Here is a 19,407-nt window from a genome sequence, read left to right as displayed (position 1 = left end):
AGAAAGGATCAGCCAAGATTGAATAACGGAGCAGACTCGATGGGCCAAATGGCCTAATTCTGCTCCTGTTTTATGGTCTTATGGACTGGCAGCTCAATATTTCAGGATTCCACTGTTCTGGATGTGATAGAGCAGGGGAATTAAAGGGGAGAGGTGGTGTTACTAGTCAGGAAATATCTCACAGCAGTTCTCAGTCAGGACAGACTGGAGAACTTGTCTACTGATGCTTCATGGGTGGAACTGAGGAATAGGAAATGTATGACCCTGTTAATGGGCCTATATTATAGACTATCCAATGGTCTGTGGGATTTAGGGGAACAAACTTGTAGAGAGATCACAGACTGTTGCAAGAGACATAAAGTTTTGATAGTAGGTGATTTTTTACTTTCTACATATTGACTGGGATTCCCATACTGTAAAAGTACTAGATGGGATAGAATTTGTCAAATATGTTCAGTAAAGTTTCTTTAACCAGTACGTAGAAGTTCCAATGAGAGAGTGTGGGATACTTGATCTCATATTGGAGAATGAGACAGAGCAGTTGACAGAAGTTTGTGTAGAGAAACACTTTGCATCTAGTTATTATAATGCCACTTGTTTCAAGGCAATTCTGGAAAAGGATAGTTCTGGTCCTCGGGTAGAGATTCTAAGTTGGAGAAAGGTCAATTTTGATAGTATCGGAAAGGATCTGGCAAGTGTGGATTGGGACAGTCTGTTTTCTGTTAAAGATGTACTTGCTAAGTGCCTGTTAGAATAAAAATGTAAGGATAACAGCTTTAGAGTACCTTGGTTTTTGAGAGATATTGATGCCCTAGTTAAGAAAAAAAGGGGATGCACAGCAGGTATAAGCAGGTAGGAACAAATGAGGTACTTGAGGAATATAAGAAATGCAGCAGAATACTTAAGAAAGAAATCGGGAGGACTAAAATAAGGCATGAGGTTGCTCTAGCAGATAAGGTGAAGGAGAATCTTAAGGGCTTCTTTAAGGAGAATGTTAAGAGCAAAAGAATTGCAAGGGACAAAATTGGTCCTCTTAAAGATCAGAATGGTAACCTGTGTGTGGAGCTAAAGGAGATGGGGAAATCTTAAATGTATTATTTGCATTGTATTTTATTTACTTAGGAGACGGACACAGAATCTACTGAAGTGAGACAAAGCAGCAGTGAGGTCATGGAGATGAGGCAGTTTTGCTGTTTTGTGACAAATCAGGGTGGACAAATCCCTAGGGCCTGACAAGGTGTTCCCTTGGACCCTGTGGGAGACAAGTGCAGAAACTGCACTGGCCATAGCAGAGATATTTAAATAATCTTAGGGACAGGTGAGATACCAGAGGGTTGGACGATAGCTAATGTTGTTTTTCTGTTTCAGAAAGGCTCTAAAAATAAACCAGGAAATTGTAGGCTGATGAGCTTAACATCAGTAGTGGGAAAGATTCTGGAAGGTATTTTAAGGGTATAATTGGATATTATAAGTGGATATAGTATGAATATTTGGATAGACAGAGACTGATTAGGGTTAGTAAGCACGGTTTTCTGCTTGATAGGTCACGTTTAACCAATCTTATAGAGTTTTTTGAGGAAATTACCAGGAAAGATGATGAAGGCAAGACAGTGGATGTTGTCTACATGGACTTCAGCAAGGCATTTGACAAGATCCCGCATGGGAGGTTAGTCAAGAAGGTTCAGCCACTTGGATTCAAGATGAGGTAGTAAATTGGACTGGACATTAGTTTTGTGGGAGAAGCCAGTCAGTGGTGGTAAATGGTTGCCTCTCTGGAGACTGGAGACCTGTGACTAGCAGAGTGCTGTAGGGATCGGTGCTGGGTCTGTTGTTGCTTGTCATCTATGTCAACAATCTGGATGATAATGTGGTTAATTGGGTCAGCAAATTTGCAAATTACACCAAGATTGGGAGTTAGTGGACAGCGAGGAAGACCAGCAAAGCTTGCAGCAGGATTGGGATCAGCTGGAAAAATGGGCTGAAAAATGGCAGATGGAATTTAATGCAGACAAGGGTGAGGTGTTGCACTTTGGGAGGACTAACCAGGGTAGGTCTCACACAGTGACCGGTAGGGCACTGAGGATAGCAGTAGAACAAAGGGATCTGGGAATACAGGTCCATAATTCTTTGAAAGTGGCATCACAGCTAGAATGAGTTGTTAAAAAAATTTCTGTAAATTTGCCTTCATAGATCAAAGTATTGAGTACAGGAGTTGGGATGTTGAAGTTGTATAAGATGTTGTTGAGGCCTAATTTGGAATATTGTGTGTTGTTTTGGTCACCTACCTACAGGAAAGATGTAAATAAGATTGAAAGAGTACAGAGAAAATCTATAAGGATGTTGCCGGTACTGAAAGACCTGAGTTGTAAGGAAAGATTAGGTCAGAATTTTATTCCCTAGAACATAGAAGATTGAGCGGAGATTTGATAGAGGTATACAAAATTATGGGGTGTATGGATCGGGTAAATGCAGACTGGCTTTTTCCGCTGAGGTTGTGTGAGACTACTATGAGAGGTCATGGGTTTAGGGTGAAAGGAGAAATGTTTAAGGGGAACATGAGGGGAAGCTTCTTCACTCAGACAGTGGTTAGGGTGTGATATGATCGTTCAGCGCAAGCAATGGATGTGATATTGATTTCCGCATTCAAAAGAAGCCCGGATAGGTGCATGAATGAGAGGGGAATGTAGGGCTATTTTCCAGATGCAGGTCAATGGGACTGGGCATCTTAATTGGTTCAGCATGGACTGGATAGGCCAAAGGGCCTGTTTCTGTGCTGTAGTTTTCTATGACTCTACAATTATGTTAAATTCTAATAAAATCCTGTCAATATACAGCAAAAAGTAAATGCTTTGTGAGCTGGATTAGATTCAACTTTATTGTTATTGTGCCGAGTACAGATACAAAGCCAATGAAATGCAGTTAGCATCTGACCAGAAATGCAAAGAATAGTGTTATTTACAAAATAACTGCGAATAAAAAGTAAGTGCTACAGCACACAAATATAAAAGTACTGAGACAATACAATATGGGTGCAATACTGCTTAGTGCTGTGATGTGAGGTTCAGCAGGGTCACAGCCTCAGGGAAGAAGCTCTTCCTGTGCCTGCTGGTGTGGAGAGGAGGAATAATTTCTGAATATTTTGAAAAATAAGGAGAAATAATGCTTGAAGTAAAAAACAGTTATAGATTGCAATCCCATTTCCTTCTTGTGGCTATATGCAATAGCTATAACTTGAAACAAACCATCATATTTACTATTTTCATTGAAAAGTGAATAATTATTTTCATCAATGAGCATTGGTAAGAATGGTACATGAGTTAGATGCAAGACCTGTCTTGCAGTCTGGGCAGCAAAATTGGAAAGTACCCAATTTCTTTGTTGTTCTCTTTGCCAACTAAATTCCTAAACAAGTTCAAAGACAGATTTTCATCCGAATTTGACAGTCATACACAATGCATCCTCTGATGCCAAACCAAATACATTCTCTCCTGCAAATTCATGTGTAACTTTGCTTGTACTGTAACCTTCCTTTCTTTCCAACCAGGCTCTACCTATGTCAGTACAAGTAGCAGAGGATTCAGATATTCTGTCTTTTCTTCCCCATATACCATCACCTCCATATCCATGTTTATAAACATTTATAAACCTATATTTTTGACCATTTTTGTCTACAACTTTTGTTCAGTTCTCATTATTTCATCCCTTCCATTAAATTCCCAAGAGATGGTAACTCTATGAAGTCTCTAAATATTATTTAAATGCAAGCAATGCAAGTTTCAAGCTTATCAAATATACGGTTCATATTGCTGTTTGAATTTCTTACCTGAAATATAAAAATGAATACTTTTTTCATCTTTACCAACTTTGTTAGAAGCCAAGCAATGATAAATTCCTGAAATGTTAGATTCGGCTACTACCAGAACGCTGACAGTCTAAAAGAAAACAAAATGGAAAAAAGAACAATAATGAATATCCTATTCATTTTCTCATCAAATGGAACATTTCCTTTTGCAGTGTAACAGGTACAATTATTCAATGGTCCGAGTTACTCACTGACATATAATTGTGAAATTGTTACATTTCAGTTCTTTGAAAATACTTTATTCCAAAACAATGATATTGGTAGAATAACAGGAAAACTCTCCCGATGGGGCTGTTTAACATCTTTATAGTTCTGTTCCTGGCTTTGAATATGGAGACATATTTTGTTTGTGGTATACCCAGCTGAAGTAAAGACTGGTTTTCATAGAGTTAGTTTCAGTTAAGAAGCAATTGTGATTTTTAGCAATGGTCCAAATTCTTATTATTCTGTAACTCTTGACCATTTATGACAACTCCAGATAGTTTCAAAGAATGCTTATCTAAAGCATCCTACAAGTGACTTGATACTGTCTCATCTAATGATACTCATAATGGAACCTCTACAGTCACACTTGAACAACTTAATAGGTACCCTGAAAATCATGGCAAATTTGCAACATAAATAAGCCATCAAATGACTTTAATAAAAAAATGTTCTTGAAATGAAATAACTAATGATTATAAACTTGAGAACATCTGCAGGTACTGGAAATCCAAAGCAAAACACACAAAATGCTGGAGGAACTCAGCAGGTCAGGCAGCATCTTTGAGAAAGAGTGAACAGTTGATGTTTCGAGCCAAGACTCTTCTTCCGAATGATTATAAGCCGATCTTTGTTGTTTCAGTATAAACTGTTAATTTCAAAGTATCCTCTTGGACCTTGTTCTGTGTCTTTTTTAAAACATCATTAGCTGTTCCAGGCACTCCCCCTCCCCGTTACTCACCCCCCACTCCCCACCACAAATTCTCCTGCTTCACAATTATCAATCAATCACAGAACAATTTTGTTGTCAGCTTTATCATAATGTTAAAGATTGTTGAAAACTGGCTATCTTCCCCTGCTTCTATCATCAAAATGAAGAAAGTACAGAAAGAAAGAAAGTACTAATTGAATGAGTATTAAAATCTCAAGCTGCCCCTAGCACCTTACAGACAATGTACTTTTGGAATATGATCCCTGTAAAATTCTGGTCATTAATTTGTCTGCAGCAAGATTCCAGCATAAACAATGAAATAGGTGCTCTGATTCTCTTTTATAGGTGTTGTTTGTGGGGTGCCTGCAGACTTAGACATCAAAAGAACTTCCTTACTCTTCTAATAATTGTATGGGATCTGTTGATCAGTCTAAATGGGTTTTTGGGACTTTGATTTAAAGTCACATGGTACTTCAACAGCATCGCACTCCTCCATGGCAGTGACCCTGCTAAATGAATCTCTCAAAGTTTTAGGAGTTAGCATTGTAGCCATGACTTTCATATTCTGAGACAAAAGTACTAAACTGAACCAGGCTTGACATAAGATGATCCAAAGCTAATTGAGCTAGGATTTCACATATTTATGGTATGACAAAGTTTAAATGAAATTAAAGAATCATAGCTTCCCTCCTCCACCCTACTGCCTCCACAATAGGTTCCATTTCTTTCCCATAATACTAAGAATAAACTAATGTTATAGAGCACTTAATCCAGAAAACCAGAATAATAATGCAGAGAAACATTGGAAAATATCTGGAAACTTTCTGGAATGTGACTATGAAGTTAGATTACATTACAATGCCATTTAGGTAAGGACATCTACCATCCTTAGTCAATTTAGTTCGTCCACAATTCCATGCCCAAACAAATAACGTTGGAAACATAGAAGGTTAGCAGGTTACCAACATGTTTTCAGAACAATGAGGGATAGGCACCTCAAGAATGAATTTAAAAATCTTAATTTATTAAGAACTATGGCCCTATCCAGAATGTTGGCTGTTGCCTACCTCTGCATGAAATAAGTATCAGATAATCAAGGGAGGGCATGTGTATGATGACAAAGGCTAGATAATAATTACTTATGTCTCCTCTTACAACCTTTCCAGGAAAAAGCTCCTGAAAGTCCTATCATCTATTATGGATCAGTCTGAGTGACAGAAAGACCTGGACCTTGAACCAGAAGGTGTTCAATCACAATTTACAATGACAACCAGATTGGGAGTTCTGGTAATTAAGTGATCCACAACTTTAAAGTGCTTTAAATGCACAATACTGTAAGTATTTCTAACAAAATGGCATGGACTTTGAGATGTAGGGCAAGGAAACCTTATCTCTCAGGAAAACAGTGATAGAGCTTGTTTAATTCGAGTGTAATTATTTAATGGCATTAGCTTTGCTATGTTATAATTACTTTGTTCGGCTTTGCTCATTTATAAAGTTGTTTGGGCAGAGATGTTGCACAACATTATAGTCATCATTCTAGTTTAATCAGAGTTTATTTGTATTCATTTCCTCCGTCTTCATTCAACTCCATATATAACAATTTTAAATGTTAAGGGTCATATTAAGGAGATCATTAATTACATTACGACCATTATATTGTCTATTCTGGTAAAACCTTTGACCTACCATTCCTTGTTTCCAGGGACTTGGCTTCATCATGTGTTTACAGGTTTGAATTTAAAACTGTTCATAGACAGTGTACAGAATTGTACTACTCAAAACATATTGTTTGTGAAATCCATATTTCAGTTACTTCAAAAAAAAATCTGCTATGTACAAAGAGGTATCCAAAAAGAAAGCAACATTCATTTTGCTTTGGAATTATGTCACTTACCATAATTTATGGATTGGTAACATGATGAAAGTAAATTCACATTATTTTTCATTACTCAGTATTACTCAACAAGTTTTTTTTATTTGCAGTGGAAGTTTGATTTTACATTTTCAAGAAATTTCAGTTTAAGATATAAGGTAGAGCCTGTTAATTCCAAAGGACATGAGATATCCAGGACATTCTATAATAAGATACTCTGAGATTCTGGAACAATCTATTTAATTCTCTAGATAGTGTAAGTCAGTCATCCTTAACGTTCAGAAAAAATGCTTACTTCACTGCCTAATTTGGTAAATTAAACCCACTTTTGCCTTTGTTCCTCATAACAATTTCATTATCTATTCCTCTCCCAGAAAACTGAAGCTGATTAACTGTTGTTAGTGCATTTGGCCAATGCAGTATTCCTAACAATGTAAATATTAGATTTCTAAGATTGTTTATTTCTATATCTGTTGCATTTAAGTTCACAGCTTCCATCATGTGTTTGATCACATAAAGTCAGATCTTTGAATACTTGTTGAGGAAATTAACCACTTTGCTATTGTACCCATGATGCTAAACCAATAGGGTATTCACCATTTCTAGCCAACAACCTGTACATAAACAACATGCATTCAATTACTGTTTATACTTTGCTATTTACACCAATGTCCTTTATTAACCATTTGATTGGAACATTAAATTGTTTATTAACAGTATGTTTGATTGCTAATTGGCATTTAAAATTTTATGACAGCAAGTACTGACCCAAACACAACTACTGGTATATATTGGATTAATCTGAACAACAGTCCACTGAATAGTTTGAGAATTATATAAAAAGAGTAACTATTTATACACTGACTTCACTTTTGATGTAGTTTACACCCAATTAAGTACTTTTGAAGGTACTTGTAATATAGAAAATGCAGAAAATAATTTGTAGACATTAGATTACCTAAACTTGAATACAAATATGACCTGCAGTTTCTAATACAACTGATCAAGTCCTTGGCTGAGGTGAAAATTTCACTACAAATAAGATATACAAATCAATGTTTACATAATCTCCAGAAAAAGCTTGGATCACCAAATCTTTTTCTCTAGATTAAACTAGATTTTCACTTTCGCTGAAGACTACCTGGATGCAGAAAGTAAGTGAGGTGGAACAATTAATACTAAGGTAGCACAATCACTTAGCTATTGTCTTGACAAGCAAATTTGGAACAACAACATGGCTTTTAAATGCTGTCAATTAACTAAATATGGAAGTATGTATTTTCATGTTTTGTATTATATTCACGCACCCACTGAAAAAGGATTTAGATCTATATCTACATATCTAATGTCAGTGGAAATTTTAGTAGTTTTCAAATCAAGAGCCAAGTGGGCAGAAATTAAGGAGGAGACTAATATTTATTTTCTGAAAAACAGACTCTGACTTTATTATCCACTAATTAATAAATTTTAAGCTCAACAAATTTATAAACATTTGTAAGTCAGATTATTTATCATGCTAAAGGTAAGATTGTCTATGTATATTGGTATCAGGAAATTAAAGGCCAGATAGCATGACTTCAGTAGTTGCCAAGATATTAAGAGCCCATAATTAAGGATGAGGTTTCACAGTAACTGAAGGCACACTGTAAAACAGGCTGAAGTCATCATGGTTTTCAGAAGTAGAAATCTTTCCTGACAAATCCATTAGAATGCTTTGAAAAAATAATAGTAGGATAGGAAAAGGAGATTCAGGGGATGTTGTTTATTTGGATTTTTGAAAGACCTTTGACAAAGCACATGAGGCTGCTTAACAAGGTAAGACCCCATGGCATGGACAGAAGATTGGCTGACTGGCAGGAGGCAAAGAGTGAGAATAAAGTGGGTCTTTTCTGGTTGGCTACCAGTGACTAATGGTGTTCTGCAGGGGTTGGAATTTGTCCATGACTTTTCACATTATAGGTTAATGATCCAGATGACAAAATTGATGGCTTTGCAGTCATACCTGTGGATTGCTGGAGGAAGCAGGGAGTCTGCAGAAGGACTTAAACAGATTATGAGAATGGGCAAAGAAATGGCAGCTGGAATACAGTGTAGAAAAGTGAATTGCACTTTGGTAGAAGGAATAAAGGTGTAGAATATTTTCTAAATAGAGAGCAAGTTCAGAAATTTGATGTGCAAGAGGACTTGGGAGTCCCTGCGCAGGATTTCCTAAGTTTTATCTTGTGGGTTGAGTCAGTAGCATGGAAGGCAAATGTAATATTAGCAATCATTTCAAGAGCACTAGAAATAAAAGCAAGGATATAATGCTGAGGCTTTATAAGGCATTGGTCAGACCATACATGGAGTACTGTGAGCAGTTTTGGGGCCCATATCTGAGAAAGGATGTACTGACATTGAAGATGGTCCAGAGGGGGTTCACAAGAACAATTCCAGCAATGAAAGGGTTAACTCTAGTGGCTCTGGGCCTGTACTCACTGGAGTTTAGAAGACTGCAGGGGAGATCTCATTGAAACCTACTGCATATTTAAAGGCTTGATGAAGTGAACGTGGAGAGGATGTTTCCAATAGTGGGAGAGTCTAGGAGCAAAAACCACAGTCTCAGAATAGAAGGGTTTGCCTTCGTGACAGAGATGTGAAGGAACTTCTTTAGTCAAAGGGTGATGAGTCTGTGGAACTCACAGCCATAGACAACTGTGGAGGTCAAGTCATTGGGTGTATTTAAAGTGGAGTTGATAGGTACTTGATTAGTAAGGACATCAAAGGTTACAAGGAAAAGGCAGGAAAATCAACCATGAATGATTAGCAGAGCATACTCAATCTGCCAGAAGGCCTAATTCTGCTCCTATGATTATGGTCTTATGGTCTTATGATTCTGATTTGGCTTAAATACGATGCTTCTATTAGGCATCTAGCCATGTTAAGGAAGAAAAGAAATGGACAAAGAAAACCACAGAAAAAAAACTTTAGACAGTTAAATACGTCTAACCAAATAAAACATGTTACATTTTCAAAGTATTTAAAACAATATTCATTAGAAAGAATATGTACATAATGGTAAATGCATTTAATTGTTTAAATACCTTATTTTTCCCTTCCAGTAGTTCTACTCTTTCGTTAATGCCGTGTATCTTATTTCCAGTAATGTTGATGTTACTGCCAAGTCTATCCATAGAAACAATGCTGCCTTTGGTCTCTGCATAGGCTTCACATCTGGAAACATCATGTAAGAGTCATTACAGAATGATAAACTGCGTACAAGGCTTTTCCTATCTAAAAAATTAATGCGACAGATTCTAAAATGGAAGTTTATTAAGAAACCACTCTGGTGATGGTACTGAGCAAATAACAAAATCCAGACGTTTCTCGATATTATCAGATTATTTTTGAAAAGTTTGGTTTAAAAAATTGCATTATATGCCCTCTGGAAAGCTTTGGTAAAGATTTAAGATGAAGATTCAAAATAGTTTATGGTCAATCTTCAGTACACGTGTGTAAAGGAGAACAAAATGATTATTACTCCAGATCCAATGCTGCATAAAAGGACACAAAATGTAAGTAACACAATAAAAAAGAAAAGAGATGTATAAATATAAAAACAATCCTATAAAACTCTATGTACTGTTAATATACATTGACTGATTGCGTGTATATTAAGTGACCCTGGGTGATGTGTATGTAGTGGAGGTGAGGGGTGATGGGGTGGGTTAATGGGTGAAGGTGTTGCTCAGCCTGGGGAAGCAACTGTTTCTGAGTCTATCAGGCCTGGTATGGAAGCTACGTAGTCTCTTCCCCGATGGGGCTGGGACAAGCAGTCCATAAGCAGGGTGAGTGGAATCCTTCATGATATTGCTGGCCTTTATCCAGCACTCTTCTGTACACATGATGTTAACTTTGCAATATTCCTCAAAGCCAGGTTAAAAAGAGTTCTAAATTGAATTAAAATATAATAGTCTCTTCTTCAGTAGGCAAGGCTTCACTCCTCATTCAAGTGAACACCTCCTCCACCTGACATATCAAAGTGCTTGTCTTGACCAAATACATCTTCATCAACTATATTTCGAGTCTCATTGTTTTGTTCTTGTGTTCTGCTATGTGAGGTGCTACAACCAATGACCTGACTGCTCAGGTACTGAAGTCTTTTTGAGTTTGCACTACCATATTTTGTATATTAAGTAGGTTCAGTAGAATAGCTTTTGAAGAGGAGCCATGGGCCACCTCACATCTGGACAAAATGTATTAATGAATCCCATAGTTCCACGTGAAAGACGATACGACACGGGCCTGTTAGGCAGACTGCTGCTTTAATTATGAGGGAGAATCAGAATCAGGTTTATTATCACCGGCACGTGACGTGAAATCTGTTAACTTAGCAGCAGCAGTTCAATGCAATACATAATATAGAAGAGAAAAATAATAATAATACTAAATAAATCAATTACAGTATACGTATATTGTATCGTCAGAAGCCCTCAGTAGAATGGTTATTTCAATTCAATGTGACCTACAATCAAACCAACTCATTATTATGAGGGTTCAGCTCTAATTACTTTGTCACACAGGAAGAGGAAGTGGAAAATGAAATGGAAAATTAAGGTCGGGTTAAACTTAGATAATCCTTTCTGTCCATGCTGACCTTGAACAGCTCCTACAATTGTGCTACCAGTAAAGATGATCTTAATTTCCCATTCAGCAACAACTCTATCCTCATTGCATCCCCTCCAGCAATGTTCTCTTTTCCATAATGCAAAAAAAAAAGAAAACATTTCAAAGCAAATTTACAAATCAAAGCATGAGAATCATGGAATCATCACTTAATGACTGTTTACCATCATGCTAACACTCCTGTACAGAGTTAATTCAGAAGAACATAGAACATAGAACATAGAATAGTACAGCACAGTACAGACCCTTCAGCCCACAATGTTGTGCCAACCCTCAAACCCTGCATCCCATATAAGCCCCCACCTTAGATTCCTCCATATACCTGTCTAGTAGTCTCTTAAACTTCACTAGTGTATCTGCCTCCACCACTGACTCAGGCAGTGCATTCCACGCACCAACCACTCTCTGAGTAAAAAACCTTCCTCTAATATCCCCCTTTAACTTCCCACCCCTTACCTTAAAGCCATGTCCTCTTGTATTGAGCAGTGGTGCCCTGGGGAAGAGGCGCTGGCTAACCACTCTATCTATTCCTCTTATTATCTTGTACACCTCTATCATGTCTCCTCTCATCCTCCTTCTCTCTAAAGAGTAAAGCCCTAGCTCCCTTAATCTCTGATCATAATGCATACTTTCTAAACCAGGCAGCATCCTGGTAAATCTCCTCTGTACCCTTTCCAATGCTTCCACATCCTTCCTATAGTGAGGTGACCAGAATTGGACACAATACTCCAAGTGTGGCCTAACCAGAGTTTTATAGAGCTGCATCATTACATCGCGACTCTTAAACTCTATCCCTCGACTTATGAAAGCTAACACCCCATAAGCTTTCTTAACTACCCTATCCACCTGTGAGGCAACTTTCAGGGATCTGTGGACATGTACCCCGAGATCCCTCTGCTCCTCCACACTACCAAGTATCCTGCCATTTACTTTGTACTCTGCCTTGGAGTTTGTCCTTCCAAAGTGTACCACCTCACACTTCTCCAGGTTGAACTTCATCTGCCACTTCTCAGCCCACTTCTGCATCCTATCAATGTCTCTCTGCAATCTTTGACAATCCTCTACACTATCTACAACACCACCAGCCTTTGTGTCATCTGCAAACTTGCCAACCCACCCTTCTACCCCCACGTCCAGGTCGTTAATAAAAATCACGAAAAATAGAGGTCCCAGAACAGATCCTTGTGGGACACCACTAGTCACAATCCTCCAATCTGAATGTACTCCCTCCACCACCACCCTCTGCCTTCTGCAGGCAAGCCAATTCTGAATCCACCTGGCAAAACTTCCCTGGATTCCATGCCTTCTAACTTTCTGAATAAGCCTACCATGTGGAACCCTGTCGAATGCCTTATTAAAATCCATACAGATCACATCCACTGCACTACCCTCATCTATATGCCTGGTCACCTCCTCAAAGAACTCTATCAGGCTTGTTAGACACGACCTGCCCTTCACAAAGCCATGCTGACTGTCCCTGATCAGACCATGATTCTCTAAATGCCTATAGATCCTATCTCTAAGAATCTTTTCCAACAGCTTTCCCACCAAAGACGTAAGGCTCACTGGTCTATAATTACCCGGACTATCTCTACTACCTTTTTTGAACAAGGGAACAACATTCGCTTCACTCCAATCCTCTGGTACTATTCCCGTGGACAACGAGGACATAAAGATCCTAGCCAGAGGCTCAGCAATCTCTTCTCTCGCCTCATGGAACAGCCTGGGGAATATTCCGTCAGGCCCCGGGGACTTATCTGTCCTAATGTATTTTAACAACTCCAACACCTCCTCTCCCTTAATATCAACATGCTCCAGAACATCAACCTCACTCATATTGTCCTCACCATCATCAAGTTCCCTCTCATTGGTGAATACCGAAGTATTCATTGAGGACCTCGCTCACTTCCACAGCCTCCAGGCACATCTTCCCACCTTTATCTCTAATCGGTCCTACCTTCACTCCTGTCATCCTTTTTTTCTTCACATAATTGAAGAATGCCTTGGAGTTTTCCTTTACCCTACTCACCAAGGCCTTCTCATGCCCCCTTCTTGCTCTTCTCAGCCTCTTCTTAAGCTTCTTTCTTGCTTCTCTATATTCCTCAATAGACCCATCTGATCCTTGCTTCCTAAACCTCACGTATGCTGCCTTCTTCTACCTGACTAGATTTTCCACCTCACTTGTCACCCATGGTTCCTTCACCCTACTATTCTTTATCTTCCTCACTGGGACAAATTTGTCCCTTACATCCCGCAAGAGATCTCTAAACATCGACCACATGTCCATAGTACATTTCCCTGCAAAAACATCATCCCAATTCACACCCGCAAGTTCTAGCCTTATAGCCTCATAATTTGCCTTTCCCCAATTAAAAATTTTCCTGTCCTCTTTGATTCTATCCTTTTCCATGATAATTATAAAGGCCAGGGAGCAGTGGTCACTGTCCCCCAGATGCTCACCCACTGAGAGATCTGTGACCTGACCCGGTTCATTACCTAGTACTAGATCTAGTATGCAATTCCCCCTGGTCGGCCTGTCCACATACTGTGACAGGAATCCATCCTGGACACACTTAACAAATTCTGTCCCACCTAAACCCTTGGAACTAATCAGGTGCCAATCAATATTAGGGAAGTTAAAGTCACCCATGATGACCACCCTTTTATTTTTGCACCTTTCCAAAATCTGCCTCCCAATCTGCTCCTCTGTATCTCTGCTGCTACCAGGAAGCAGCAATGGTGGAAGGCTACGGAGGCTGCAGCTTGCTTTGTAGCTAGTGAGTGGCCCTAGAAGCAATGGATCCTGAAGATTCACCATCTTCTTGACCTAACCAGCAATATGCTAGCCTGATTGGCTGATTAGCAAAAACAATGCTATTGAGGAATGGCTTAGAAATTCTGTCAGATCTATCTTCCACAGAATCTTACCACTCTACTTCCATGCTAACTAATTAAGAGCAGTGTCAAAGTCTGTGACTAGGAGTTAGGATCAGTGTTATTTTCACTTTCCCCCTGTCCTTATTACATCTCTTGTGTATGTGGAAAAGGTAAAGTGTAGACTACAATTGTGGTGAGGGGTGTAGTGCAAAGTAAGAGCTGAAATCTTGTGCCATCTGCTGGTAAATTTGAATCAATCATGGGATGAGAGGGAAGTGAGAGACAAAGTGGAGCATTAGGTATGTGGGTACCATCACCTTGTAATTTTTGGGTCTGTTGCTGGTGACGTTTTCAGTCATTTCCATTGTGGTGGTTGGTATAGCCATGGGGGTGCCCCTCTGCACTGATTTGTCCTACAAGAGAGGATGAGTGCACAAGTGAATGTGTTTGGATAATGTGCCTAAGTAATTAGTAGTGTGTTCAGTCACTGAGATATCATTGGGAAACTTGGACCAATGAAGGTGTGATGAGCCTACAAATGATAGAGATTGCTGTTTGTGAAAATACTATTCCGTATGTAGTGCCAATGGTCTAGTTATGGGATGTGGCATTTAAAGATGTATTCACTGATCTTGGATACAAATGTGAGATTCCTGAACAAACTAATATGCTGTATGACTGAGGCCTGATTCCCAGTGTGAACCTTCACAGTAATCTCCTTTGCTTTACATGTACAGGGGGTCTGCTGGCTTCTTGCTTCTCCTTGAAGAAATCTGCCATCCTGTGCATCATATTTTAAGGCATTATAGAAAAGACAGCAATTAGTTTTGATATTCAGGATTTCTTAGATAATTGAATAGTGGTAAATGCAAATTTGCTCTTAAATAAAAAGGAAAGAGTTCACAGAGAACTGAAGGGCCAGTTAGCCCAAAATGAGCTGTAGGTAAAATGATATAATCTCATATTAGATAAGTAGTATCCAGAAAATCCTCTGATACAGCAGTGTTAGCACAAACTATTGGGAGTGAAGCTATGTTGGCCACATCTAACATAGTGAATAAATGGCAGTAGTGCATATAACTTGATAATATATGTGTTTGTGTGTGCATGCCTGTGTTTTTATTCCTATACTATATATGTTTAAAAAGTTTGCAAGAAAAGCTCTTTAGGCTTACTCTCTCCATTTCCTAGATACGGACTGGGAAGCAAATAGGGAGAGCTGTCGATAAGAATTTCTTATTCCTATTACAGAATTGAGTTTACTGCCTTACCTCACCATGCTGAGGTGCAATCCAGAAAAGGACCAAGTGTGAATGGCCAGCAGAAACTACCCCAGGGTGATAGCACATTATTCTCACCAATGGCACACAAGAAAGTGGACGGAGGCAACTATTCCAAACCCTGGTACTGCACACAATAGATTAAGTCGAAGAGCACATCAATCACAAACTATCAACAATAGGAAACATCAAGGTAACAAACACTGGCAAGACACATAAATTACATCTGAAGAAAGAAAATTTGGCTGCACTCAAGTTGTCCAGGGAGTATTCTTGTTATAATGTTGGACACAGTATCATCAGGAAACAGAAGCACAGAATTTTGAAAAAAAGGTTTAAGGACATGGCAAAGAGGCAGGGAGTACAAGTTATGCAAAGGGTGGATGGATATCTACGTGGCAGTCTACTCAAGGAGAGCCAGCTGATTGATATGTTAGTTTCCTTTAAGTCATTTCCCACTAAATGCACAATGCCCTCCTTAAGCAGGTGTTTTATGCTGACTTCTCATTCTGCTGGATTCTCTGCAGTAAGAAACAATTTGATGATAATATGTAGCATTTGGGCAAACATGCAATTTTGATGTTTCTTGACATATTAAGGTATCACAATATTTCATCTCATAATTTTTATGGCCTATTTCATGAAGACATTTGTAAACGCTAATTCCGTTTTATATCTTTATTTCTCTTCTTCTGATTCTCTTTTATTTAAATTTATTCCTGCCCTCCTCAGATTTCACCCAACACCTACCAACTGCTCATGTCTCTGTAATTTTCCTTTATTCTCAGTTCTATAATTTTTTTTGCCTCCATCACCAAATTTCCCACCCTTACTTTCTGATTTCTTCAATGAGGATTTTCAGCAATGCAGACTCACACTCCAGAAATGTCTCACATTTACATTCTTGCCTATATCTTCAAATGACTCTATAGTTTCCACTTCCTGTGGTCTTATTATCTCCCTACATGGACTTTGCATCCCTTATTCTGACCTATTGCACACTACTATGCTATCAGCTGCTCCCTCCTGTTCACTCTCTATTCCCTAATTTCCATTTCCCTAACATGGTGGTTGTGCCTTCAGTGATCCAAAGCTCTTGAATTTCCTCCCAAAATCTCTCTGCCCTTTTCCCTTGCTATCTTTTATTTTCTTTACCATGGTCACTTTTGACCAGGCTTTACTTCAAAAGGCCTAAATTCATCTTACTATTTTTTTCTCATTATTATACACCATGAGATGTTTTCTTTAAAATAAATTGTTATCTCTGTAAATCAAATAATGGCAACACTATTGATTATAGGTTAACCTCAATCTCCCTTTGCCCCTTTTTATAGCTTGAAGTGAAATAATAAGACCAAAAGGAACATGAGACAGTCTAATCTTTTTAATAGATTCATTGAGCAGATGACTGTTGGCACTGCATTTCAAATCTATGTCTCTTCCAGTTCATAAAGTAAAAAAAATCAAATTGCTGGATGAGCCCATCAACGATTTCATGTGCTTCATGTCTGCGAGCTCTCGGCGATTTTTCCCACTTATATGATGAATGAGACTGAGGCTTTGGGCCTACTCCGGGAATTTGAATCTAAGGACTCGATTTGGTTCGAAATGCTGTTGCTCACTCCCGTTATTTGCATGATTTGTGCTTTTTCCTTCTTCTTTGTGCATTGGGTGTTGGTCTTTTTTTTAATTGGTTCTTTCAGATTTCTTGCTTTGTGGCTGCCTGTAAGCAGGCAAACCTCATGATTGTGTAATTTATACGTACTTGGATAATAAATGTACTTTGAATGTTTGAATCCTTCTGTTGCCCCTTCTCCAGCCTTCATTCCATGGTCCTCGATCCCTCCCATCTGGTTCCTTCTTCTTCAGCCCTTCATTTCTTCCACCTATCATCTCCTTACTTTTCCCCTCGCCTGGTTTCACCTATTACTTGTCAACTTGTTGTCCCACATTCCCGTTTCCGGTCCTGTTGAAGGTCTCAGCCTAAAACATTGACTATTTATTTGCCTCCATGGATGCTGCCTGACTTGCTGAGTTCCTCCAGCACTTCCTGTGTGTTTACCTGAAATGTCAACTATCCCTTTGCCTCCACAAATACTGCCTGACCCATTAAGAGCCTTCATCAGTTTGTATTTTTTTTGCTCCAGATTATAGCACCTGCACTGGCTTGTGTCTCCAGTTTGTGAGCTTGTCATCCTCATATCCACAGTACAGGAATCCCAGAAGAAACAGTACTAGATACCAAAAGAAAGATCAGTACCTAAGGATTCGGTTGTAGGCAATAGGTAGTTACTTTCCCATAACAAAACGGTAATCTTTTAATCAAAAGAATCATCTTTTCCATAATGAAATATGCCAATGTCTATTTACGGATCAGGTTGAGTCATTCCAGAAACTCAGCTAAGAACTCCTCGGTGTGAGTCAGCCTTATACCATCAATGAAATTGCCACATCAGGGAAGCATGGGGATAACATTATTCATCCACTTGTATAGAGTGCTGGCCAAACCACATCTAGAGATCTGGAGTGCTGTGTACGGGATAATCTTCTTATTTAAGGATTTTAATATGTTTGAAGCAAATCACAGTTTTACTAGTTTCAGACCAGGGTTGATTCATGAGGAGAGATTTGACAAACTGGACTTGTTTTAGAAGAATGAGTGAGAGGTGACTTAAACTAACTATACAATATAAGAATCAGAATCCAGTTTATTATCAATGACAGAGTGGATCTAGAGAAGATGTTTCCACTTGTGGGAGGATCTATCAGAGGGTGTGGTGGGGGGGGGGTTACAGTTGGAAAATAAGGAGTCATCCATTTCTGGTAAGGATAGGATATTCCTTATCTTAAAGACTCAGGAACTTTTGGAATATTCTTCCTTAAATGGCAGTGGAAGCAGAGTCCTGAATATTTTTAATACAAATTTGGATTGATTCTTGATAAACCAGGAAGTAAGAGGTTACCGGGAGTGAGCAGGAATGCCAAGTTCAGCTGATAAGTAGGTAGGGTGTCATCAAATTGAATGCTGGAGTAGGTCAGAACTGCTGTGTGACTTATTTCTACAAATTTCAATGTTTGTGATGGTTTTATGCAACAGCCATGTAAGAGTTTGACAGACCTGGATGTTATTCTCAAAATAGCCAGCGTAGGCTACACTTGTGGCTAGATGGTCATTTCAGCACAGTGCCAGACTTGATCATTAGACAGACAAGTGAATCACTTATATTTACCCTTCAAGAACCCATTGACACATTGCACCAAGCCATCAGCCATCTACTGGCTTGTGGTCTCCAACTCATTTCCTCTTCTTAAGATCTGCCATTCTCCCCCCCCAATGACAACTTCCAAGTCACCTCCACTAAAGATCCTCGTTTTCTAATTCCCTCCTCTATCCCCAACTATGATCTATCCCTCTTCCCCAAACAACCCTTCCCTTAACTTTCTATCTTCAATCCAGTCCCATGACAATTAACACACATGAAAATTGCTGGTGAACACAGCAGGCCAGGCAGCATCTATAGGAAGAGGTACAGTCGATGTTTTGGGCCAAGACCCTTCGTCAGGACTAACTGAAAGAAGAGGGGGAGGGGGAGACTCGAAATGATAGGAGAAGACAGGAGGGGGAGGGACTGAGCTAAGAGCTGGAAAGTTGATTGGCAAAAGGATCATAGGACAGGAGGCCTAGGGAGGATCATAGGACAGGAGGCCTAGGGAGAAAGAAGGGAGCTCAGAAGATGGTCAAGGAGTTATAGTGAAAGGGACAGAGGGAGAAAAAAAAGAGAGAGAAAAATAATAAATAAATAAGGGATGGGGTACAAAGGGGAGGTGGGGCATTAACGGACGTTAGAGAAGTCAATGTTCATGCCATCAGGTTGGAGGCTACCTAGGCGGAATATAAGGTGTTGTTCCTCTAACCTGAATGTGGCTTCATCTTGAC

General features: G+C 39.0%; 1 protein-coding gene across 8 annotated transcripts in view; it reads right to left on the bottom strand.

Moving 5' to 3' along the window:
- flt1 (fms related receptor tyrosine kinase 1) overlaps nt 1-19,407 on the bottom strand; it is a 165,842-nt gene that overhangs the window by 80,435 nt on the left and 66,000 nt on the right. For all 8 annotated transcript variants that reach the window (XM_072262967.1, XM_072262968.1, XM_072262970.1 and 5 more), the window contains 2 exons: nt 9,732-9,861; nt 3,824-3,932 (listed from right to left, as the gene is read on the bottom strand). In XM_072262967.1, the coding sequence (XP_072119068.1) occupies nt 3,824-3,932; nt 9,732-9,861 (239 nt within the window). The remainder of the gene's footprint in view (nt 1-3,823; nt 3,933-9,731; nt 9,862-19,407) is intronic.

This window comes from Mobula birostris, chromosome 7 (assembly GCF_030028105.1).
Source record: "Mobula birostris isolate sMobBir1 chromosome 7, sMobBir1.hap1, whole genome shotgun sequence".
NCBI classification, from domain to species: Eukaryota; Metazoa; Chordata; class Chondrichthyes; order Myliobatiformes; family Myliobatidae; genus Mobula; species Mobula birostris.
This window is presented reverse-complemented; position numbering and strand designations above follow the sequence as displayed.